At 43.8% G+C, this 18,739-nt stretch overlaps 1 protein-coding gene across 1 annotated transcript in view; it reads right to left on the bottom strand.

Moving 5' to 3' along the window:
- Nucleotides 1–18,739, bottom strand: part of LOC102150935 (cilia- and flagella-associated protein 337-like) — a 108,561-nt gene that overhangs the window by 45,426 nt on the left and 44,396 nt on the right. The window contains 3 exon segments of the mRNA XM_070240043.1: nucleotides 729–822; nucleotides 1,703–1,735; nucleotides 8,873–8,942. Of these exon segments, the coding sequence (XP_070096144.1) occupies nucleotides 729–822; nucleotides 1,703–1,735; nucleotides 8,873–8,942 (197 nt within the window).

Here is an 18,739-nt window from a genome sequence, read left to right as displayed (position 1 = left end):
GGAGCTGATGTGAGGATTAGAGATAATGTGTATGATGCACGGTGCCTCAGACAAAGTAGGTGCTCAATAAAATGATAGCTGTTGTTATTACAAGGAAGTGCTTCCCAGCACTTGCTCTGGGGGGCTCACCATGAAAGGTTTGAGCCCTATTCTAAGGTGCACAGTGTTTACACATTGAGGGTATGATGGCAACCTACTTTCAATGATCGAACTGTTTGCTACCTTGCTACCTCAATCCCAGACTTTCCAGAACAGTCTCTGTTTTCTTACGTCAATTCTTATGCCTTAGGGGTGGTAGAGTCATTATCAGCTGAGGCTAAACAACTCCAGTGGAGATGCAATGTCAATTTAGGGCCATGTGAGCGAGGTGCACCGAAAGTACATCAATTGCACAGCGAAATCCCTAATCGCTCTCTGCAACTGATCATGGTTCATTGTAGGGAGGACAGCAATCTGATTACAGGAAATCATTCTGAAAGGAGAGTGAATCATGGCTCCACACAGTCTCTTTGTTCTTGCAAAATATTTACTTCTTAAGTGAGTTGCTTATTAATGTCAGAAAACGAATCTTTAATGGCCACAACAGAAGTTTCCTGGGCTGTGTATGTGGAAGATCAGTTTTGGACAGGGGTTCTTAAATTATTCCAAAAGGGCATTAGCATCCCCAGTCCTGCTCCCTTGCACCTTACGAGATCAATGGCACTCTTGGAGAGAGAAAGAAAACTTACCTTGGCAGATAAGGATTCCACACTCTAATTATTCGATCCAGTCCACCTGTCAGCAGCAAGTTCCTTCTCTTACAGAATGAAAACGTCTTGACTCCTGTATAGATGCGAAAAACTGTTTGATCACATTCGGCTCGCCTTTGGGGCAAACCAAGGGATGCTTGGCCTTTTCTCGCCTTGACATCTTTTCTAACATCCCTTATCTCTTTCATCTTTTGCTTGACATTTGTTGTTCCCATACCGTACCCTAAAAATATTCATAGAAAAGCAAAACACAGTTTCTTAATATGGTCAGTTAATGTGCGGACAAGTTGCTGATTTGTAAATGTCCCCGGTTCGCTTTCAGCAATGACTAGTGTTTTCTTCTTCTTTCTCCCCAGGTGTTCAACCATAGAGAGTCTGAAGAATGAAAATGATGTGTGTAGGAAAGGCAAGACCTTTATTCCCTTCCCTCTCTAGAAAGAGGCAAGAAGGGTCATCTGGGAGCAAGAGGAAACATGAAGAGGCCATCTCATTCTGGGGAAACAAACTTACTAAATCTCTACCAGTGCCAGGCATTGTGCCAGGGCCTCTCCACACACGATCTTGGCTGAGTCTCACAGAAACTCAGAGGCAAGCACCTTTCCCTCCACCTTGCAGGTAAGAAAACTTACACCTGGAGAGGTTAAGAAACATGTCATCAAGAAAACTGTGGAGCTAAGCCTCAGACCCAGGGCTGTCTGACTCCTAAACCGGGGCTCATTGAGTCGACCTATCAATTTTATCAACCAACCAACCAATTTTGTCCCACAATTATGTTCAGTCAAATGACTTATTGGTTTATGAACCTCCTGAACAATAGAATCAAAATGGTAGCATCGTGCAGACGCAGTCAAGGGCCTTCCTGAAGGATTCAGACGTTAGTCTCACCAGAGGGTGATGAAGAAAATCCCCAATACACTCACCAGGGCATCTCACATCCACCCTGGCTGGCTTACCCTGACCTCCGACCTCAGCCTCATCCAAGGTAGCTGAAAGGGTGTTGGAGAAAGAAGGTGGAAGACCATTTAATCTGCAGCCTCCTCGTTCCCCCACCACCAAAGAAGAATTCTCTTTCATCATTTGTGACGTCAGCAATTAGGTGAGGGATAATTGGTTTTGTCTGGGTGCTGTGTCTGCTATCACAAGTTATGAGTTCAACTATTTTCCAGAAGAATTTGCTATTCAGAAAAGTTCAACCAAAGCCAATGCATGCTTCATCTTTGCGAGAGCGGGGCTTCTGCAATCCAACAGACCCTTGTGAAGTAGGATTCTGGCGCAGGTCTGTTGATTTTTCAAGAGAAGTGGGAAATCTCTATTTTCATTGGAAACATCCAGAATTTTAAATGCTGGTACTCAGTTTCAAAACATGTTTTAAATCTGTGGCTGCTTGGCCCACTGCTGCCTCTGGGGACTCCGGTTTAGGGCGCATTGCTGCGGTGGAGAATGGGCAAGTGTCCAGGGAGGGGGAAAGGGGCCCTCATCGTCCTGCTTCTCCTGAGCTCTTCTTCCTCAGAGTCACGTGACTGCTCTCCAGTCCACGAATTCCAATAGAGAAAGTGGAGTCATTTCTGAACGACTGGGCTATGTGATTTCCACATAATTGGGGGCTGTAATCCGAGGCCTGGGCCACCCCTGGCTAGTTTATTGACAGTGAGTCGAGGTGACACCTCTGCTCCCCATGGCTTCTTCCCACAGTGGGGAAGGGCTGCGTCCGGTAGCTGGCTAGCCAGTCACTCTGGCCAGGTCCTTTTCTTCCTCCTTTAATATGCAGCAGAAAGGTAAACAGCCTTGAATTTGCAGCTCTTTCATCTGCCAGGCAGAAGGGAGGGGAGGGGAAGTGCTGAGTGTAGATAAGCACTTAAGACGGCAGAGTGAGCCTGCGTATCTGAGCAAGCACTTGAAGGGTCAAAGCAGCAAGCAAACTCTCCTCAGATGCCAGTTTGACACTTTCACCCTTCTTGTTATGAGCAGAGATCTGAAACTTCTAAGCAGGTGTGTCACTTTATTTTTATTTTTTTTTTCTAGTGAAGGGAGCACAGCCAGTTCATTTGCATGATCTCTAGCAGTTCTTTTCCAAGAGAGCCAGACAGAGATACATGTTTAAATGGTTGTCATGGAAACCAGAGAGCACAGCTCTCCCCCAAGGTCTGAAGGAAGGATGATGAAAAGTTTAAGCAATCACCATGGAAACCTAGCACAGATTCAAGGCAGGTTCAGATCCCCAGCACACTAACTAGCAGATAAGTCTTAGGTGCTGGGGTCCTGGTGGAAGGGGAATTCTGCCTGTCCACTGAGGCGTCTATCATCAGGGCTGACTCAGAGGCCACGTCCACAGTCAGGAGCTCAGAGGATCCCATGGGGTCAGCAGCAGTGTGGGTGTATTCTCCCCAAACTCCGACTTTTACTCTTTCTGTTTCAAGGTGGATCCTGCGGCCTCTCCTGCCCACCCTTCCCTATATCTTATTCCTCCCTTCCATCAATTTCCTCAGTATGGTCGAGCCCACGGATCTGCTGTCACAAAATGGACACAAAACCACAAAATGGTTTCTCTATGGCCTTGACCAATATGTCCCTCTCCATGTTCATTAACAACCAAAATAAAGCCAGAGATTCCTGCCTTCCATCACCTTAAGTAAACAAATGCACTTGAAGGTGCTTCCCACACTGCAGAGCCCTCTATGCAATTGTTGGTTTCTTCTGTTATGGATTTTCCCTCTCATCTGAGGTGAGCCTATTTGGGAATAGATGGCTGACCTTAAGCTGAATTCTGAAGTCCAGAAGTATGTAAAGGGGGAACCTTAAGGGGCTGTGAAAGGACTCTTACCAGAAACGGAGACTAAACTAACTAAAAGGGAGTTGCGGAATGGGGTGAACCAGCTCACTTGTTTCCTGACAGGGTTATAACTCTAGCAGCCATTTAGGGATGGGGGTGCTGGTGCTATAACACATAGTGGAGGAGTGTGTGTGTGTGTGTATAGACACGTACATACCCGACACAAAGCAGTCATGTGGGCATAGGATGCTATGGGGACATGTGGGGGGTGGATATGGAGATGGAAGGAGAAGGGCACAGGAGAAAAACACTTGAAGAGCTCGTCACTACAGCATCCCAGTCTTCCTAGAGTGCTTCTGAGCACAGCTTTGGGAGCGAGAGGGATGTGGTTTGAATGTTGACTTCACAAATAAATTCACTCAACAACTATTTATGGAGCACCTGTTATGTGCCATGTATTCTAAGCACTTGGGACAAAACAGTGGACAAAACAGACAAACTCCCTACCTTTGTGGGGCTGGCCTTTTGATGTGGGAAGACAGACCAGAAGCAACAAACATCACAGACAAACTAGATAGTACTCTAGAAGGTGCTTAGATGGACGGATTTAAACCGAGTTAGGACAGGTAAGGAGGACTGCGAATGCCAGGAGCAGGGGCTGGGCTGCTCCAGGACATAACAAAGTGGACAGAAGGGCCTCGTTGAGAAGTGACATTTGAGCAAAGACTTCAAGGAGGAGAGGGAGTGAGCGATGTAGACATTTGTGGGGAGAACTTTCCAGGCAGAGGGACGAACCAGTGAAGATATCCTCATATATACAAGGAGATTGGCACGACAGGAACAGAGACAGAGAGGGAGAGAAGTGGGAGACCAGCCCAGAGACGTAAGGATGGGGCTGACACACAGGGCCTGGAGGACTTCAACTTTTGCTCTGAGTGAGATAGGGGCCCACGGGAGGACTTGGACAGCTCTGACTTCTAATTCACAGGATCTCTCTGGCTGCTGTGTGGAGAACAGACTATAGGGGCAGAGTGGAAGTAGGGAGAGGAGTTAGGCTCCTGCCGTGACCCAGGGAAGAGAAGATGGTGATTCTCGCTAGATGGAAGCAGTGGGGCTGGGGAGAAGAGGCCAGATTCCAGGAATAGGCAGGGTCAACAGCTTGGACATGGGTTGTGAGAAAGAGGAGTCGAGGGTGACTGTTAGATTTTGGCTAGAGCAACTGGAAAGATGGATTTACAGCCAATTAAGATTGGGAAGATGGTGTGAGGGAGAACTGGATTCAGGTTTGGACTTAATTTTGACAACTATGTGGTATTCAAGTGGAGATGTCCTTTAGAGATCCTAGGCAGTTGGAAATACCGGACTGAAGTTCAGGAAGGGGCCAGGTTAGAGAGATAAATTTGGGAATTGGCAGCAGTGGTCCTGGAGGGGATCATCAAGGGAGTGATGCAGGTATGGATGAGGAGAAGACCGAGGACTGAACTCTGCGGGCTCCAACGTTAAGTCACAGAGATGTGGAGGAATAAATAAGGGAGACAGGGGAGGACAACACGTGAGATGGAAAGAAAACCAAGAGAGGCTGTAGCCTGAAGCCGAGTGAGAGAAGCACGGGGAGGAAGCCGGAGTGATCTGCTGCTTCAAGTGCTGAGAGAGCAAGTGGGATGAGGATCCGTCACTGGATGTAGCAACATCGGGGCACGGACGACCCTTACAAGAGTGTTTTCGGTGGCACGGCAGGGACAAAGGTCAGGTTGGAGTGGTTTTAGGCAGGCTGGGGGGAGAGGCTTTGGAAAGGGTGAGTATAGGCAACTCTTTCCAGGAGTTTTGCCCCGAAGGCTCTGAGCCTCAATACAGTTGTGTGTCGCTTAACAACTGGGATAAGTTCTGGGAAATGTGTCATTAGGCAATTTTGTTGTTGTGTGAACATCATAAAGTGTACTTACACAAACCTAGATGGTACATGTAGGCTGTGTGGTACTAATCTTATGGGACCACCGTCAAATATGCGGTCTGTCATTGACCAAAAAGTCGTTATGTGGCGCATGACTATATTCTCATCTTTGCATCATGCCTGGAACATCATAAATACCCATCACAGAGAAATTACAATAATGTTCACCAGGGAGTGTGGAGGTGGGGGCGGAGGGCTGACTCTTTCTATAATAGAATTATCTAGATCTCTATAGATACTTAATAGTGGTTTAGAGCTGTAAGCAATTTCAGTGGGCCCTGCTGTCTGTAATGGGAGAAGGACGATGGCATGGACAGGACACTTACAGTAGAATGAGGGATCTGTGAATTTGCGTTGGATAGATCCTTAGAGCTCCTGTCCAACTTTTTTACTGGACTGGAGAGGAAACTGAGGCCTGAGGTCACAGCTCCGTTAGCAGAAGAGCCGGAGCTAGAACTCAGAGCTCCTCATTGCGGCTTCATTGTTTTTGTTCCACCCAGACACTGAATTTTGAGCTGGTCCAGTCTCTGAAAGCTGAATTTCAGTTTCTTAGGATTCATATCCATTATCATTTGAGAAAATCACAATTTCCTAGTTCCAAGAAAGTCTAATGAAAATTCCCAAGAAACTTCTTAACCACTGCACATCTCTTTCTAACATTTTGGTGATTTAAATGTCAGTGAATCAGAAATTTCTAAGGGAAGCTTTCCTTGAAAGACAATGTAAGCGTGAAGGCTATGAATCAGAAGTGGAAGGGGCCTCAGGGCAGATCTCCTCAAGAAGGAAGCAAGTATTTCCTGGGAGGCTGAGACCGCACACTTGACTGATCACTGGTTTTCCATGCTGTTCAATGGCAACTGGAACAGGACTCTAAAGGATTAAAAAAGAGGAAAAAACCCTAGAATTTCAGCTTTTCCAAAGCTCAGAAGTGCTCAGGCATAGCTAGGCTGAAGGCATCATAAAAGAAATGGCTGTCGTCATTTCGTGGGTGGCTGACTTCTGAGTCGCTTAAAATGGTGTTAAAGATTGTATTCCTCACAAGTGCACTGCTTGGTGAGTTCAAACCAGGTCCTTAAAATCCAAGGGTGGGGCTAGGGATCGAGTTGGGAGGAGGAGGGAAAGAAGGTGGGGGACAGTTGAGAGGGCCAAGAGAAAAGGTGGAGGTAATCCCAGCAAATGAAATACCTGGAGAAGATCTGGTATAGAAAGAGACTCAAGTTATGACCATCCTCTTGGTGATAAACACACAACTCCTGCCTTCCCCAGCATTCCCCTCCTCCCTGTCCAGTGGCCCTGGTTGGGCAGGAGATATGAATGTCTGTGGACAAGCTCTTCACTGATTCATTTCTCAGGCTGCTGCTGCAGCCCAGGCATGCAGGGAGCACCCCCAGAGATCACAAAGACCATCAAAGGGAGCTTTTACTGGCTACGATTTTCCCACTACCCTAGGGTGAATGATAATATTTGTTTTCTCTGCAGTCAGAGAATTATGCTGCCCTGGGGTCAGAATCTCTATGAAAGTCCCAGGGCCTGAGAGATAGGGCTTAACCAACCCAAGTCTAGGAGATAGCAGGTGGAATACTGGTGTTGGGGTCAGCAAAATAGTACTCAAGTCCCTTTTCTACCTCTTCCAGCTAAGTGACCTGATGGGCATACTTTTCTAAGCTTATGTGTCCTCACCTATAAAATGGGACTAGACGCAATTCATACCTCACCTGGCTACTGTGAGGATCAAATAACAAATATAACGCATGTGAGTGGTTCTCAGCCTTGGCTGTAAATTAAAGTCACTGGAAAGTGTCTAAAAAATATAGATGCCTGGGCCTCACCCCCTTGAACAGTGGCTTCTAATCTTGGGAGTTTTTAAAAGTCTCAGTGCCCAGGCTTTATCCCAGATCGATTAAGTCACAATCTCCAATGGTAAGACCCAGCTAATCAGATTTCATCAAGTCTCCCAGATGATTTCAATGGGCAGCCAAGACTGAGAACCACTGACGAATGTGAGCGTTCTTTATAAATTAGTAAGTGCCAAACACATGTAAGGAATCCTCGTCAGTGTCAGCTTGAAAATGAAATACGACAAGAGTGACGTTGAATAATTGGGTGGGGCTTTCCAACATACTCTCAAGAGCTTCATAAAATAAGTAAGAAGCACAATAACGTAACTGTGAAGAATTAGGAAGAAGGTCTTTGAGGGGCAAGCTATTAGAAAAAAATCATAAAAATTAGTAGAATCATATAGAAAAGATAGGAAAATTATATCATTTTGATTAAAGGTTTATTAAGATTAAACTATATAAATTTTGATTAAAGCTTCTCAGACTTGACATGTACACAAGTCAGCGCAGCTCTTTTTCAATGCAGACTCTGATTCAGTAGTTCTGAGGGGAGCCCGAGTTTTAGTTTAGTGCTTTAGTTTAGTTTACTCATCTGTAAGATGGGGCTAATAGTGGGATCGAATCATAAGGCTGTCATGGAGATTAAATAAAATAATACACAGAAGGAGCTTAGTCTAGTGCCTGACACTATGTAAATGTTCCAGTTAGAACGCTCCAGGGCCAGCCAGAGGTTGCATCTATTTCAGACCAAGAGCTGCTATCCAAGGAGTGGTCCGTTGTAATCAGTCGGATTCCTGGTTCAAATCTGGACCAACCAATCTCTTGAAGTTTACTCAGTGCCAAGATGAATGTCCTCAGTCCTGTCCAGACAAAATGACTCCCACATGAGTAGCATAGACTCGCCCTGCCACACTCCTTACTCCATAGACCCAAGATTAGCCTGGTGAAGTCCATGCCCAGACTAACTGTGCATTGGGCTCTGTAAGAGTGAGGGATGGATTGGGACCTGGGTTCTCCTTTGGCTTGTCTCTGAATTCACTTTGCCAAAGATCAGATTCCAGAAAATCCAATTGTTCTCAGGTTCTGGGTCTTCCCAGCGCCATCACTGAAAGCTGTTATACCCAATATACCTTTTGAATTCTTAAAAATTCCCAAATCCCACTTCTACAAATGCACCAAGACCACTGTCCTATGTCCATATTGCTGTGTATTTATTATCATGTAGCACATTAGGAGTGCTCAAACAGTGTAGCCTGAGATTGCTTGCAGTGGATTTTGTTCGTATTTCAACTCAACAAATATTGATCGAGCTCTCAGTCTGTGCAAAGCCCTGCGATAGGACTGCCCGCCCCCCTCACTACGCCTCTGCAGCAGCCCAGGGTGAGGCTTCCAAAACTAAAGGCAAATTACACAGTGGAGTATGTCACATTTTGAGCTGCACCAGGCATTATTAGCAGAGTGTGGGATGCCTGTTGCAGTGCAGAAATGATAAAGGTGGGAGACATCCAAGGCTCTGACACACAGAATGAGAGCATCACCAACGTGAGAGGAGTGGAAGCGGTACCTATTACTAGAGTACTGGGCTCATGGTTGGAGCTTGAAATGACGGCTTTGATGGAATCGTAGTAGTTCAGCTGGAAATGACACAAAAAGAGAAAATGCTAATTAATATGAAGATCACACACCAGGTCAAGTGAGAATTTAACAATATCTAACGCATTCTTTCAACACATGCTTCAAGAGGGAGAAAGAAACCATTTGCTCAGAGGATAGGCACATTGAACAAAAAACCATATTTGCATTTGGGCAGAGGTGTGTAGGTGGCCCGGCGGAGTTTGGAGTGTGTGGGGGTTCTCTTCCCTTCACACTCGTTCAAGGCTAACACCAGAACCAGCAATTCCTGGTTATTCTGTCTGACAGAATGTGCTGAAGTTTCTGCTACCTATTTTGGATATTTCTGAGAAAATCACAATGTAGTCTGCATAGCCACAGGGCTTTCACGGGGAAAACAGTGTGTCCTTCACTATAAGTCTTATTTCAGTTGAAAGGTATGCTGAATGTCATCCTGGGAAGGGTGAGAGATGCCTTCCCCTGTCTTTGAAAATCAGGAGCCAGACTCTGAAACTGATGTGCTGGGAGTGGGGAATCAGGGCTTTTAGGCAGGACCCTGACCCAGGGCCGGGGCCAGTCTTGGGTGGAGAGGACCATATTTGGTGGGATTTGAGGCGTTCCTCTCCTCTCAGGTCACCTTCTTCCCCAGCAGAAGTCCTTGTTAAGAACATGAGCATGTCACTCGGATAAAGCCATCGTAGCATAGAAAGAGCAACACAGTAGTCACAGAGGACAATTCACTTATCATTTAGAGCCTCCAGGCACTATGCAAGTCTAGGGGGGCAGAATTTGCTGCCCCCAAATGTGTCTCTTTTGCTTGATTATTTTTAAGAATGAAAGCCTTGGGAAGAAACTTTGACCTTTCCCCCAACCACCTAAAAGATAGAAAGCCTGTTCCAGGACGGAGCTATCAGCATAGATGACTATAGCATAATAGAATCTAGATGTGGCAGACAGGGAGGAGCCTAGCAAGGTCCCTTTGATCAAAGTCCTCTCCATGTCCCTTTGTCTCTGCACGGCATGGCAAACATTTGTTTACCAAACATTTGCTTTTCCATCTCCATGTGAATTGTCTTCCTCTCCACTGAAGTCCCAAACCACCACCCTCAACATCTTCTTTTTTTTCAGCTAAAGATGATATTTAAAGTGGTAGCTTTGGCTATTTGGGCAAGTTACTCAGTTTTCCTGGGTTTTGCCCGTGTATACATGTTATTAACCTTTAGCTCCTGTTGATCTGTCTCACGTCAATTCAATTCTTAGACCAGCCAGAAAAACCTAGAAGGGTAGAGGGAAATTTCTTTCTCCTCTACACTAGGTTCAGAGGAGGATGCAGAGAAGATAATCCTTGGTTCTAACCCACAAGGAGTACAGAAACCAAAGACCCAAAGTCACAGGAAGAGGAAAAGTAAGTTTGAAGGGAAGAGAGAGTTTCCAATGGTTGGGTCATGGCCCAGGACAATAGGACTCAGTGGCCAGAGCAACCTACAGAGCTCAGAACTGTCCCCTGCCTTTTCTCTGCTGGAGTAAGCTCCCCCGAGGCTGTGCGTGTGGCTGACCTCTTAGGGAGGAAGGTCATGAACACTGCCCCCGAGAGAGTAGAGAACAGAAGGACACCAGACGCCGGGGAATTCTCCTACAGTCCGATTCCTCTCTGTAGGCTCCATTTCTGCACCACCGATGCCAGCAATGGCTTTGTTTGACCCCTCCACTAGCGGTCACCCCTTGGGCAGCGCTGGCTCTGGATCTCGGTATTGTTCCTTCTACCTCTCAAGGCACACAGGATGGAAGAGGGCAAGTTGGAGAAGGTGGGTTGTACAGGAGAGTGGAGTTTGGGGGCTGGCAATTCAAATGTCCAGCTCTACAAAAAGCACGGCTCCATTTTGCTAAGTGGAAGAAGCCAGGCACAAAAGGCGACATATTGTATGATTCCATTTACAAGAAATGGCCAGAAAAGGTAAATCTATAGAGACAGAAGGTAGATGCGTGGTTGCCTGGGGCCGGAGGTGGGAAGGGGCATTAACTGTCTATGGTTAAGAGGGATCTTGCCGGGGTGATGGGGTTGTTCTTAAACTGGATTATGGTGATAATCACACGACTCAGCAAATTTATCAACAATCATTAATTGTATACTTAAATGGGTGAATTTTATGCTATGTAAGTTGTACCTCAAAAAAGTTGAAACAAGAAAGAACCGTGCTCCAGTCACCTTTGAGAAACACAACATATTCCACAGCAATGTTACACGTGAGAGTTCGGTCAGATCGTTGTTTTCATTTTGTATCTAGCTTTCTTAATTCACATTTCCTTTCTACTGCAGGACTGGTATGTTATTTTCTTCTCTTCATGTTTGAAACTTTGTTGGTCTTAATTTTTTAGATAAATGCTATTTTCTTGGTCCAATTTTCTTCCCCTTTAATTTTCCTTTTCACTTAACAAATAAATTTGGTCGTTTTCCTTTCACCCAATAATATTGCCTACTTTTCTTTTCCTGCATAAGTCTTCTTTATGAAAAATCTTCTCTACCTAGGGTAAGCCTGATGTGTTTAGAAAGAGATAAGAGATGTTGGGACGATAAGAGACATCTCTGCTCCCCCAGCGGAGGATTCTCATCACTCCTGCTCCTCTGGACAGCAAGTCCACTCTGCATTTGGTTTCTGAGCTGTCTTAACATGAAGGACCATGTCTTGCTTTTCTATAACTTGAAAAGTGATTTAGCTTCTCAGAGCCAGAAGAAATCTCAGGGAAGCAACTCTCACCCCCACAGTCACATTATTGGTCCCAGGACACTGGTGTCATGTGAGTTGGCTCTCCCTCCTATTATCTTCAAGTCCAAAGGAGACCTGGGGTGGAGACCCCCAAAACAAGCATGCCAGGAAGTTAAAATTGATGAATTTCACTAGCTTCTGGAAACCAGATAGTTATCCTTCCTTGTGGCATTCTAGGGCTCTCATGTGACGTTTATTTTTATTTGTTTTCAGCTAGGTTAGTAAAATTATCTCAGGACCACTGGTGACTCATTAAAGAATATAAACTGTTATTTATTTGATTGCTTGGGTGAAACCCCTGGAGAGAAAGGGCAGACTGGCAAATTCCAATTTACTTTTACTTAAACATTTATTTTTTCTTTCTTTCTGTCTTTTTTTTTTCACCTGAGTAACCCAATCTCCATGCGCTTTCCAGTGGATGTAGTTTACATTTGGAGAGGTCATGCGTTATTAATGCTGATGTTTGACATGTTCTCGACTTTGGGCAGCTTCTTCCAAGTTCTAAGGAGAAAAAACATAAAAATTTCAAAAGAATAAGAATGAACATCCCTCCCACACCCTGCTCATCTCTAACAGGAGCCTTGTGTCAGGTAGTCCCTCTGATCAGGAATTCCTCACTTCTCTCTTTTGCTCGTATAAATTCTTCCCATTCTCTGAGGCCTTGATAAATCCTCCACCGGAACCTCTTTGAATATGCCAGACCATTTGATTGCTCCCTTTTCTGGACTCCAGGAAAGTTGGGCGTGTAACCGACAAGCCTGATGTGTGCTGATCTTGTTCTCTCATGCAGACGTGTACAACCTGAAGGCAAGGGTGCTTCCTTTAGAGCCCCACCAGCCCTGGTAGAGAGCAAGGACTCCACCAATTCTGACCCGCTGAAGACTCCGACGAGTCCCCTTGTGTGTTCCAGTTGGGGTTTGAGCCTTTTAGAAGAAGGTACTGGGCTTTCAAAGTCAGTCTCACAAAGTGGACCTTGCTCATATGTGTCACGTGTGAAGGCAGACAGGAAGAACTTAGAGGCGGCATCAGTGACCTGACACGTTCCAAAAGCTCTTTAATTATCAATTAATCCATATGAACTCTCTGAGAGACAGACTGTCCTTCCCACAGGCAAAGCAGGAACAAAGCAGCTGGTATAACAGGGGAGTGATTGACTGCGGAGGACCCGTGGTCGTCTACCCACCATTCTCCCCCTTCCTCCCTGCCAATGAAACCGAGGCAGAGATCCCTTGATCTCAGGGGTGTCATGTGACCCAGTTCTGGCCAATGAGATCAAGTGAAATCAGCAGAGGAGCTCTGGGAAAATATTTTGCTCTTTCATAAAATGTGAAAATAGTATGAGAGAGTCTCCTTTTTTCTCTCTCTCATTTTTCTTTCTCATTTTTCCTCTCCCTTGGATGGTGTTTTTCCTTCTAATTTTAAACACTGTTGAGATGTGAAATATCTGGAGCTATCGCAGCCATTGGGAGACCATGAGGCCATAGGCTGAAGGACAAAAAGCCAACATACTAAAGATGGTGAGGTGACATGATGGAGACTGAAACCTCTGGGTGACACCATTGATAAGCTAAACTGATGTAGCAGCTATTACCGTCCAAGGGGGGTCATCTGCCCGCCGCAAGACATGCCAATAGTCGGGAGGCAAGGTGGTAGGAGAGAAAGGGTTTCTTTATTACAGATTGCTAGCAAGAGGGAGGATGGTCTACCATTGTCCAAAAGAATCATCTTTTTTTTTAAAGATCGGCACCTGAGCTAACATCTGTTGCCAATCTTTTTTTTTTTCTTCTTCTTCTCCCCAAAGCCCCCCAGTACATAGTTGTATATTCTAGTTGTAGGTCCTTCTGGTTGTGCTGTGTGGGACGCCACCTCAGCATGGCTGATGAGCAATACCATGAACACACCCAGGATCTGAACTGGCGAAACCCTGGGCCACTGAAGCGGAGTGTGTAAACTTAACTCCTCGGCCACTGGGCCAGAGCCCAAAAGAACCATCTCACAGAACAAAGACTACAGGCTAGTTATATAGGGGACTGGTCTCCGGGTGGAGGAGGCAGCTGATCTCTAGGTGGGGGCAACATCTGGTCCCAGTTCCTGATAGTCTTTTGTTTTACTGGATATGCATCAGAGAATGGAACAAAGCCCTATACCCCGATCTTTCAGTTGTCATTGATGATGGTTATCAGCATAGACTCTCTGCCTAGGGGTCATCATGTTCCTCAGGAACTGAAAAGAACAAAGTTATCAACTTGTAGCAGCTGGAGGGGCCATGAAATCTACAGAGCATGTCTGGGTTTGTTCGTCAGAGGTCGTTCAAAGACACAATACGGTTTCTTTTTACAATATGGCTTCCCTTATGTCAACCTTGTGTTGAGCCAGTATCACAACCACCTATATCCTGACATTTTTGTTAAAGAAGGAAAGATAAACTCCTATCCTGTTAGTCATTTTTTCTATTACTTAATAATAGCAAACATTTATTAACTTCTTACTATGTGTCAAGCACTGTTCTAAGCACTTTTCACTCCTCAACATAACCTTGTGAGATGGGCAATATTATTCTTCTCTTTTTAAGAATAAGAAAGCTGAGGCACAGAAAGATTAAATGACTTGCCAAAGTTAGCAAGTAACAGAGAGAGAATTCAAACCCAGGAAACCAGGATTGCAGCTTGAAGCATTCTTAATGGATAAATTAATGAGTTGTACACAACAGTCTACAACTGATGTTCTCATAGTTCAACCCATCACAGAATTGTGGGACTGTTTTAGAGGGATCCTTTGAGATGACCTTGAAAATATTAGAGTTGATGTAACTTGGAATGGTGATCTATGTATCACTGAAGCCTGTAGGCAGGATGTTTTCATATATACTGCCAGAAATCATAGAAGTATATTGGCTTTCCCAAAGCAGTCCAGTATAGGATTTTTCCCCTAGTAATAATTTTTTCATTTTATCAGTTATATCATAATAAAGGTCTCTTACTCTGCACTTTTTAATTGCTAGCATGGCAGTATATTTTTTCATTTAAATTGTTCATTACTTTTGGCTACTTTTCAAGTAATAAAGTGTATGTTTCAATCCACTCAAAAGTTATTTCTTGAGAATATTCTGTGAATACTGGTCCTATCTAACCCATGGAAGACACTCTAACTGACATTCACTCAGCATGCTTTCTGGGTTGGTTATGACCCTTGCTGGTGTAGGGGACTGGAATTGGCCACCCCACAATAGGTCTCTTTGGCATGAGGATTATTTTGGACTGGTTACTTTTAAAAAACTGCAGACAGCAAAGAAACTCTGAAAAGTAGAATTTACTTACCCTTTGTAAGAGACATTTACATTTGTAAAGGAAATCTCCATCTGTAAATGTGTCTTGACCTCATCTCTAGAAACTCTTAATCAATGCAGAAGGCAAGGACTTAAATCTGCATAATAATCTTACTCTTGTTTACTGCACTTGTCTGGTAACCTCCCCCAACATCCTCCTTTGCCTTTAGCTGAAGATGACATTTAAGGTGGTGGCTTCAGCCATGTTGGCAAGTTGCTCAGTTTGCCTGAGCCTCTCCCATGTGTACATGTTATAAAGCTTTTTTTAATTTTCTCCTGTTATTCTGTCTCTTGTGAATTTAATTCATTGTCCGGCCAGAAGAACCCAGAGTGGGTAGAGGAAATGTCTTCCCTACATGGCCATCAAGGCAACTGGGACCTCAAATCCCCCGCCCCTGCCCAGGACCACCTGAAAGGTGGTGTGGAGGCTCTATGTATGTATGTTTTCTCTCTCATTTTATAAAGAAAATCCTTCACTGGTTTCCTGAGAGGATATGTATATGAGACGAGCATTTTTGAAACCTCATATGTTTGAAAATGACTTTACCCCCCAAATTTCAAAAATCATTTACCTGGGTACAGAATTCAACATTGGAGATAAATTCCCTTCAGATGTGTGAAGGGATTGCTCCATTGCCTTCTAGCTTCTACTGCTACTGTGGTGAAGTCCACATCCATTATGATTTCTGATCCTATGCACGGTGACTTGATTTTTCCTCCCTCTGGATACTTCTGGAATCTCTTTACTTTCAATATTTTAGGAAAAGTTCTCAAACTATTTATTTGATTATTTTCCTTCCTTTCTTTTCTCTTTTTCATATGTCTAGTATTTGGATATTGTACCTCCCAGATGGGTCCTATGGTTTTCTTATCTTTTCTCTTTTATTTCATACTTTTTGTCTTTTTGTTTGACTTTCTGGGAGAATATCTTCCAACCATTCTATTGAGTGAAAACATTTTTATCACAATTTTAATTTCCAAGAATTCTTTTTATTCTCCAAATTTTCCTCTGTAATGGCATCTTCTTACTTAATGGATTTCATCTTGTCTCTCCAAAGATAATAGCAGCATTTTATTGTTATTTCTTGCCTAGAATGGGAAAGTATGGCTGTTGTCCATCTAGGAGGTGCTGCCAATTCATGGGCCTGGGGCGGGGGGCAGGCTGGGGGTCTACTTTGTAAAATGAATTGGCTCTCAGCTTTTCCTACAGCTGACCTAAGCATTTAGAGTTTTTGGATTTCCTAAGTCACTTATCATTTGTTTATCTGCTTTTCAACTTCCAAATTTTACTGCTGCCATTTCCTGTCATTCACCCCATCCTTGTGGGGTTGTGTCTTCAGGGAAAAACACTCCCTTTCCTGTTGTATAGATGAGTTTTATTTAGGAGGGAGTAAAAATAGATGCATGTGTTCAAACTACTCTGTTTCCTGGAAATACGGAAAGCTTATTTCCAGTCACATTAGGGGCTTCTTTCTGATATTTGAAAATAATCCACATGTTTAGGGGCTGCCTTGTAAGACAGGGACTCTCTTTTCCTGGAGAAGTTTAGCCAATTTGGAATGTCTACTTCTCAGGGATGTGGTAAAGAGGTTTCAAGTTCTACTGGGTTGGTCATAAGTTAGACAAGATGAGTACCCAGGACCTGCCCACTCAGAATTCTCTGAATCTATCATTTAAACCTCTGACTATATTATGCTTGTTCCAGGCTTCAAGTAATGTTCAAATCGTATCCCTGAGAAAATGTGCTTTTGTTTTTGTTTCATTTCCCATGTAGCCTACTACATACTTTTGGGGAGGAATGGCCTTGGTGGAGAAGTGACACTTTTGGGGAGAGTTTGCTTCTTCTTGTCCTGTCATCAAAAGATTACAGGTGATGAGAAGTCCGTCTCTAGTCATTGTCAAGGAGCTGCTTCCTATGCCTCTCTGAAACAACAGGAGGTGGGGGAGAAATCCCCTTCTAGTCTAACACACATGGTCAACATGTTCCACAAGGTAAGAAAAGGAGACCCTGAAACCCAAACTGAACAACAACAATGTTAGTATTGCCTAAATAGCTAAGATAAATACAGCCAGTGGTTAACATAGGTTAGCATAAGGGGAGCCATCTTATCTTATAGAGAAGAACCGTGTTGGAACTATAAATGACCCTGACCCACAAGACACCCCCTTTCCTTGTTAGCAATGCTTTAGTTTACATGTAGTCTAGATAAGTACGCACCTGCTTCTTGTGAGAAATATGCAGGCTCTGATATTTTCATAGCCTTAGCTTATATGTAGACCTCCCTATTGCAATAAGGTGATAATTTTGTTCTTTAAGTTTTCCCAGGGTTGTAATGACCTCTGGAAAAGAGTCCTGCACTGGTATTCATCACCAGTGACAAGAGAAATGGATGATTTAGCATCTCAGGGACTACAAGACCAGATCTTCAACATTCTGAGATCCTTCCCCCCTTTTTCAGCCTGTTTGCCGTATAGAAGTGCTTCAAAATTTGTAGTTTTAAGATGGTTCTTTAGGACACTAGTCTGCCATCTTCCCCCTTGCTAGCAAGTTGTAATAAAAAGACCCTTTATCTCCTACCACCTTGCCTCTTGACTGTTGGCTTGTCTTTGTGGCAAGTAGAAGACCCCTTTTAGTGGTAACAAGAAGACTAAAAAAAGGATGAACTAGGAGATCTTTATGCAGTGAGAAAAGACTCCTCAAGTTCTGAAAGGATACTCCTCAGTATTTTACCACACAGAAATTAACCATTTTCAGCTGAATGATGTATCTGACAGAGACTGGTAGGGAATGATGAATATTAAGTAACTTAAAGTTATGGCAGGAGCTATTGCTAATTGTATAGTATGTCAAGAAAATGAAGCACATCTGAAATTACATTTGGTCAATGGGAAAATAAGGTAGCATTTGCCAAAATTCCTCTTATACTCAACTTTCTAGTGTTGGGGCTCAGGGCAGGCTGCTCCCAAATATCCCACAATGGCATATTGATTATTTTGAATTAAAGTTACTTGTTTGACTTAAAGTTTTGACCCTCTTCTCTCTATTCCCTCTGAAAGCAGGAAATAAATTTCCCACATGAAAGGTACCCTCTCTATACCAGGAGATAGAGACATCCTTATCACAAGGGCTGGGGAATTCAGGGCCAAGAAGCCTGTATAAGCAAACCTTGTTACTCTTACTAATTTACTACCTCAAGCATAAACTCTACTCAGATTCATCACTAATTACATACTCCAAACCTAAGTTTCTTTGTCCTACCAAATCCTCACAAATTTATGGTTTCTTTGAGTACAAAGATATGCAAACTGCATTCTTTGTTCACTTTCTGAGCATCATTTTATGATCTCCTGTACATAAATATTAAATTTTTTTTTCCCTCTTGTTGATTTGGTCTTTTGTCAATTTTATTATTAGTCAAGCCATAAGAAAGGTAGAGGGGGTCATTCCTGCCTTCCCAATAGGTTTGGTGAGCCAGCCAGGAGAACTCACCAGCTGGAAAACTGTTTCCTCCCCGGGACTACTGCAGATGAAGATCCTGGGACGTCTGAAAGAAGGTGGCAAAAAAGTATTTCTTACATGTCAGCCTCCCAGATCTCTGTCTGCAAAATCCACTGGGAACAAATATGGTGGAAATCTTTTTTTCCTTTCTTTCTAAATTTAGATTAGCAGGCAAAAGTATTTGCAAAATTAGTTTCATGGGAAAAAACAACTCTTGTAAAGATTTGAAAA

Source organism: Equus caballus, chromosome 17 (genome assembly GCF_041296265.1).
Source record: "Equus caballus isolate H_3958 breed thoroughbred chromosome 17, TB-T2T, whole genome shotgun sequence".
NCBI lineage: Eukaryota > Metazoa > Chordata > Mammalia > Perissodactyla > Equidae > Equus > Equus caballus.
Note: the sequence above shows the minus strand (reverse complement) of the source record. Positions and strands in the feature narration are given on the sequence as shown.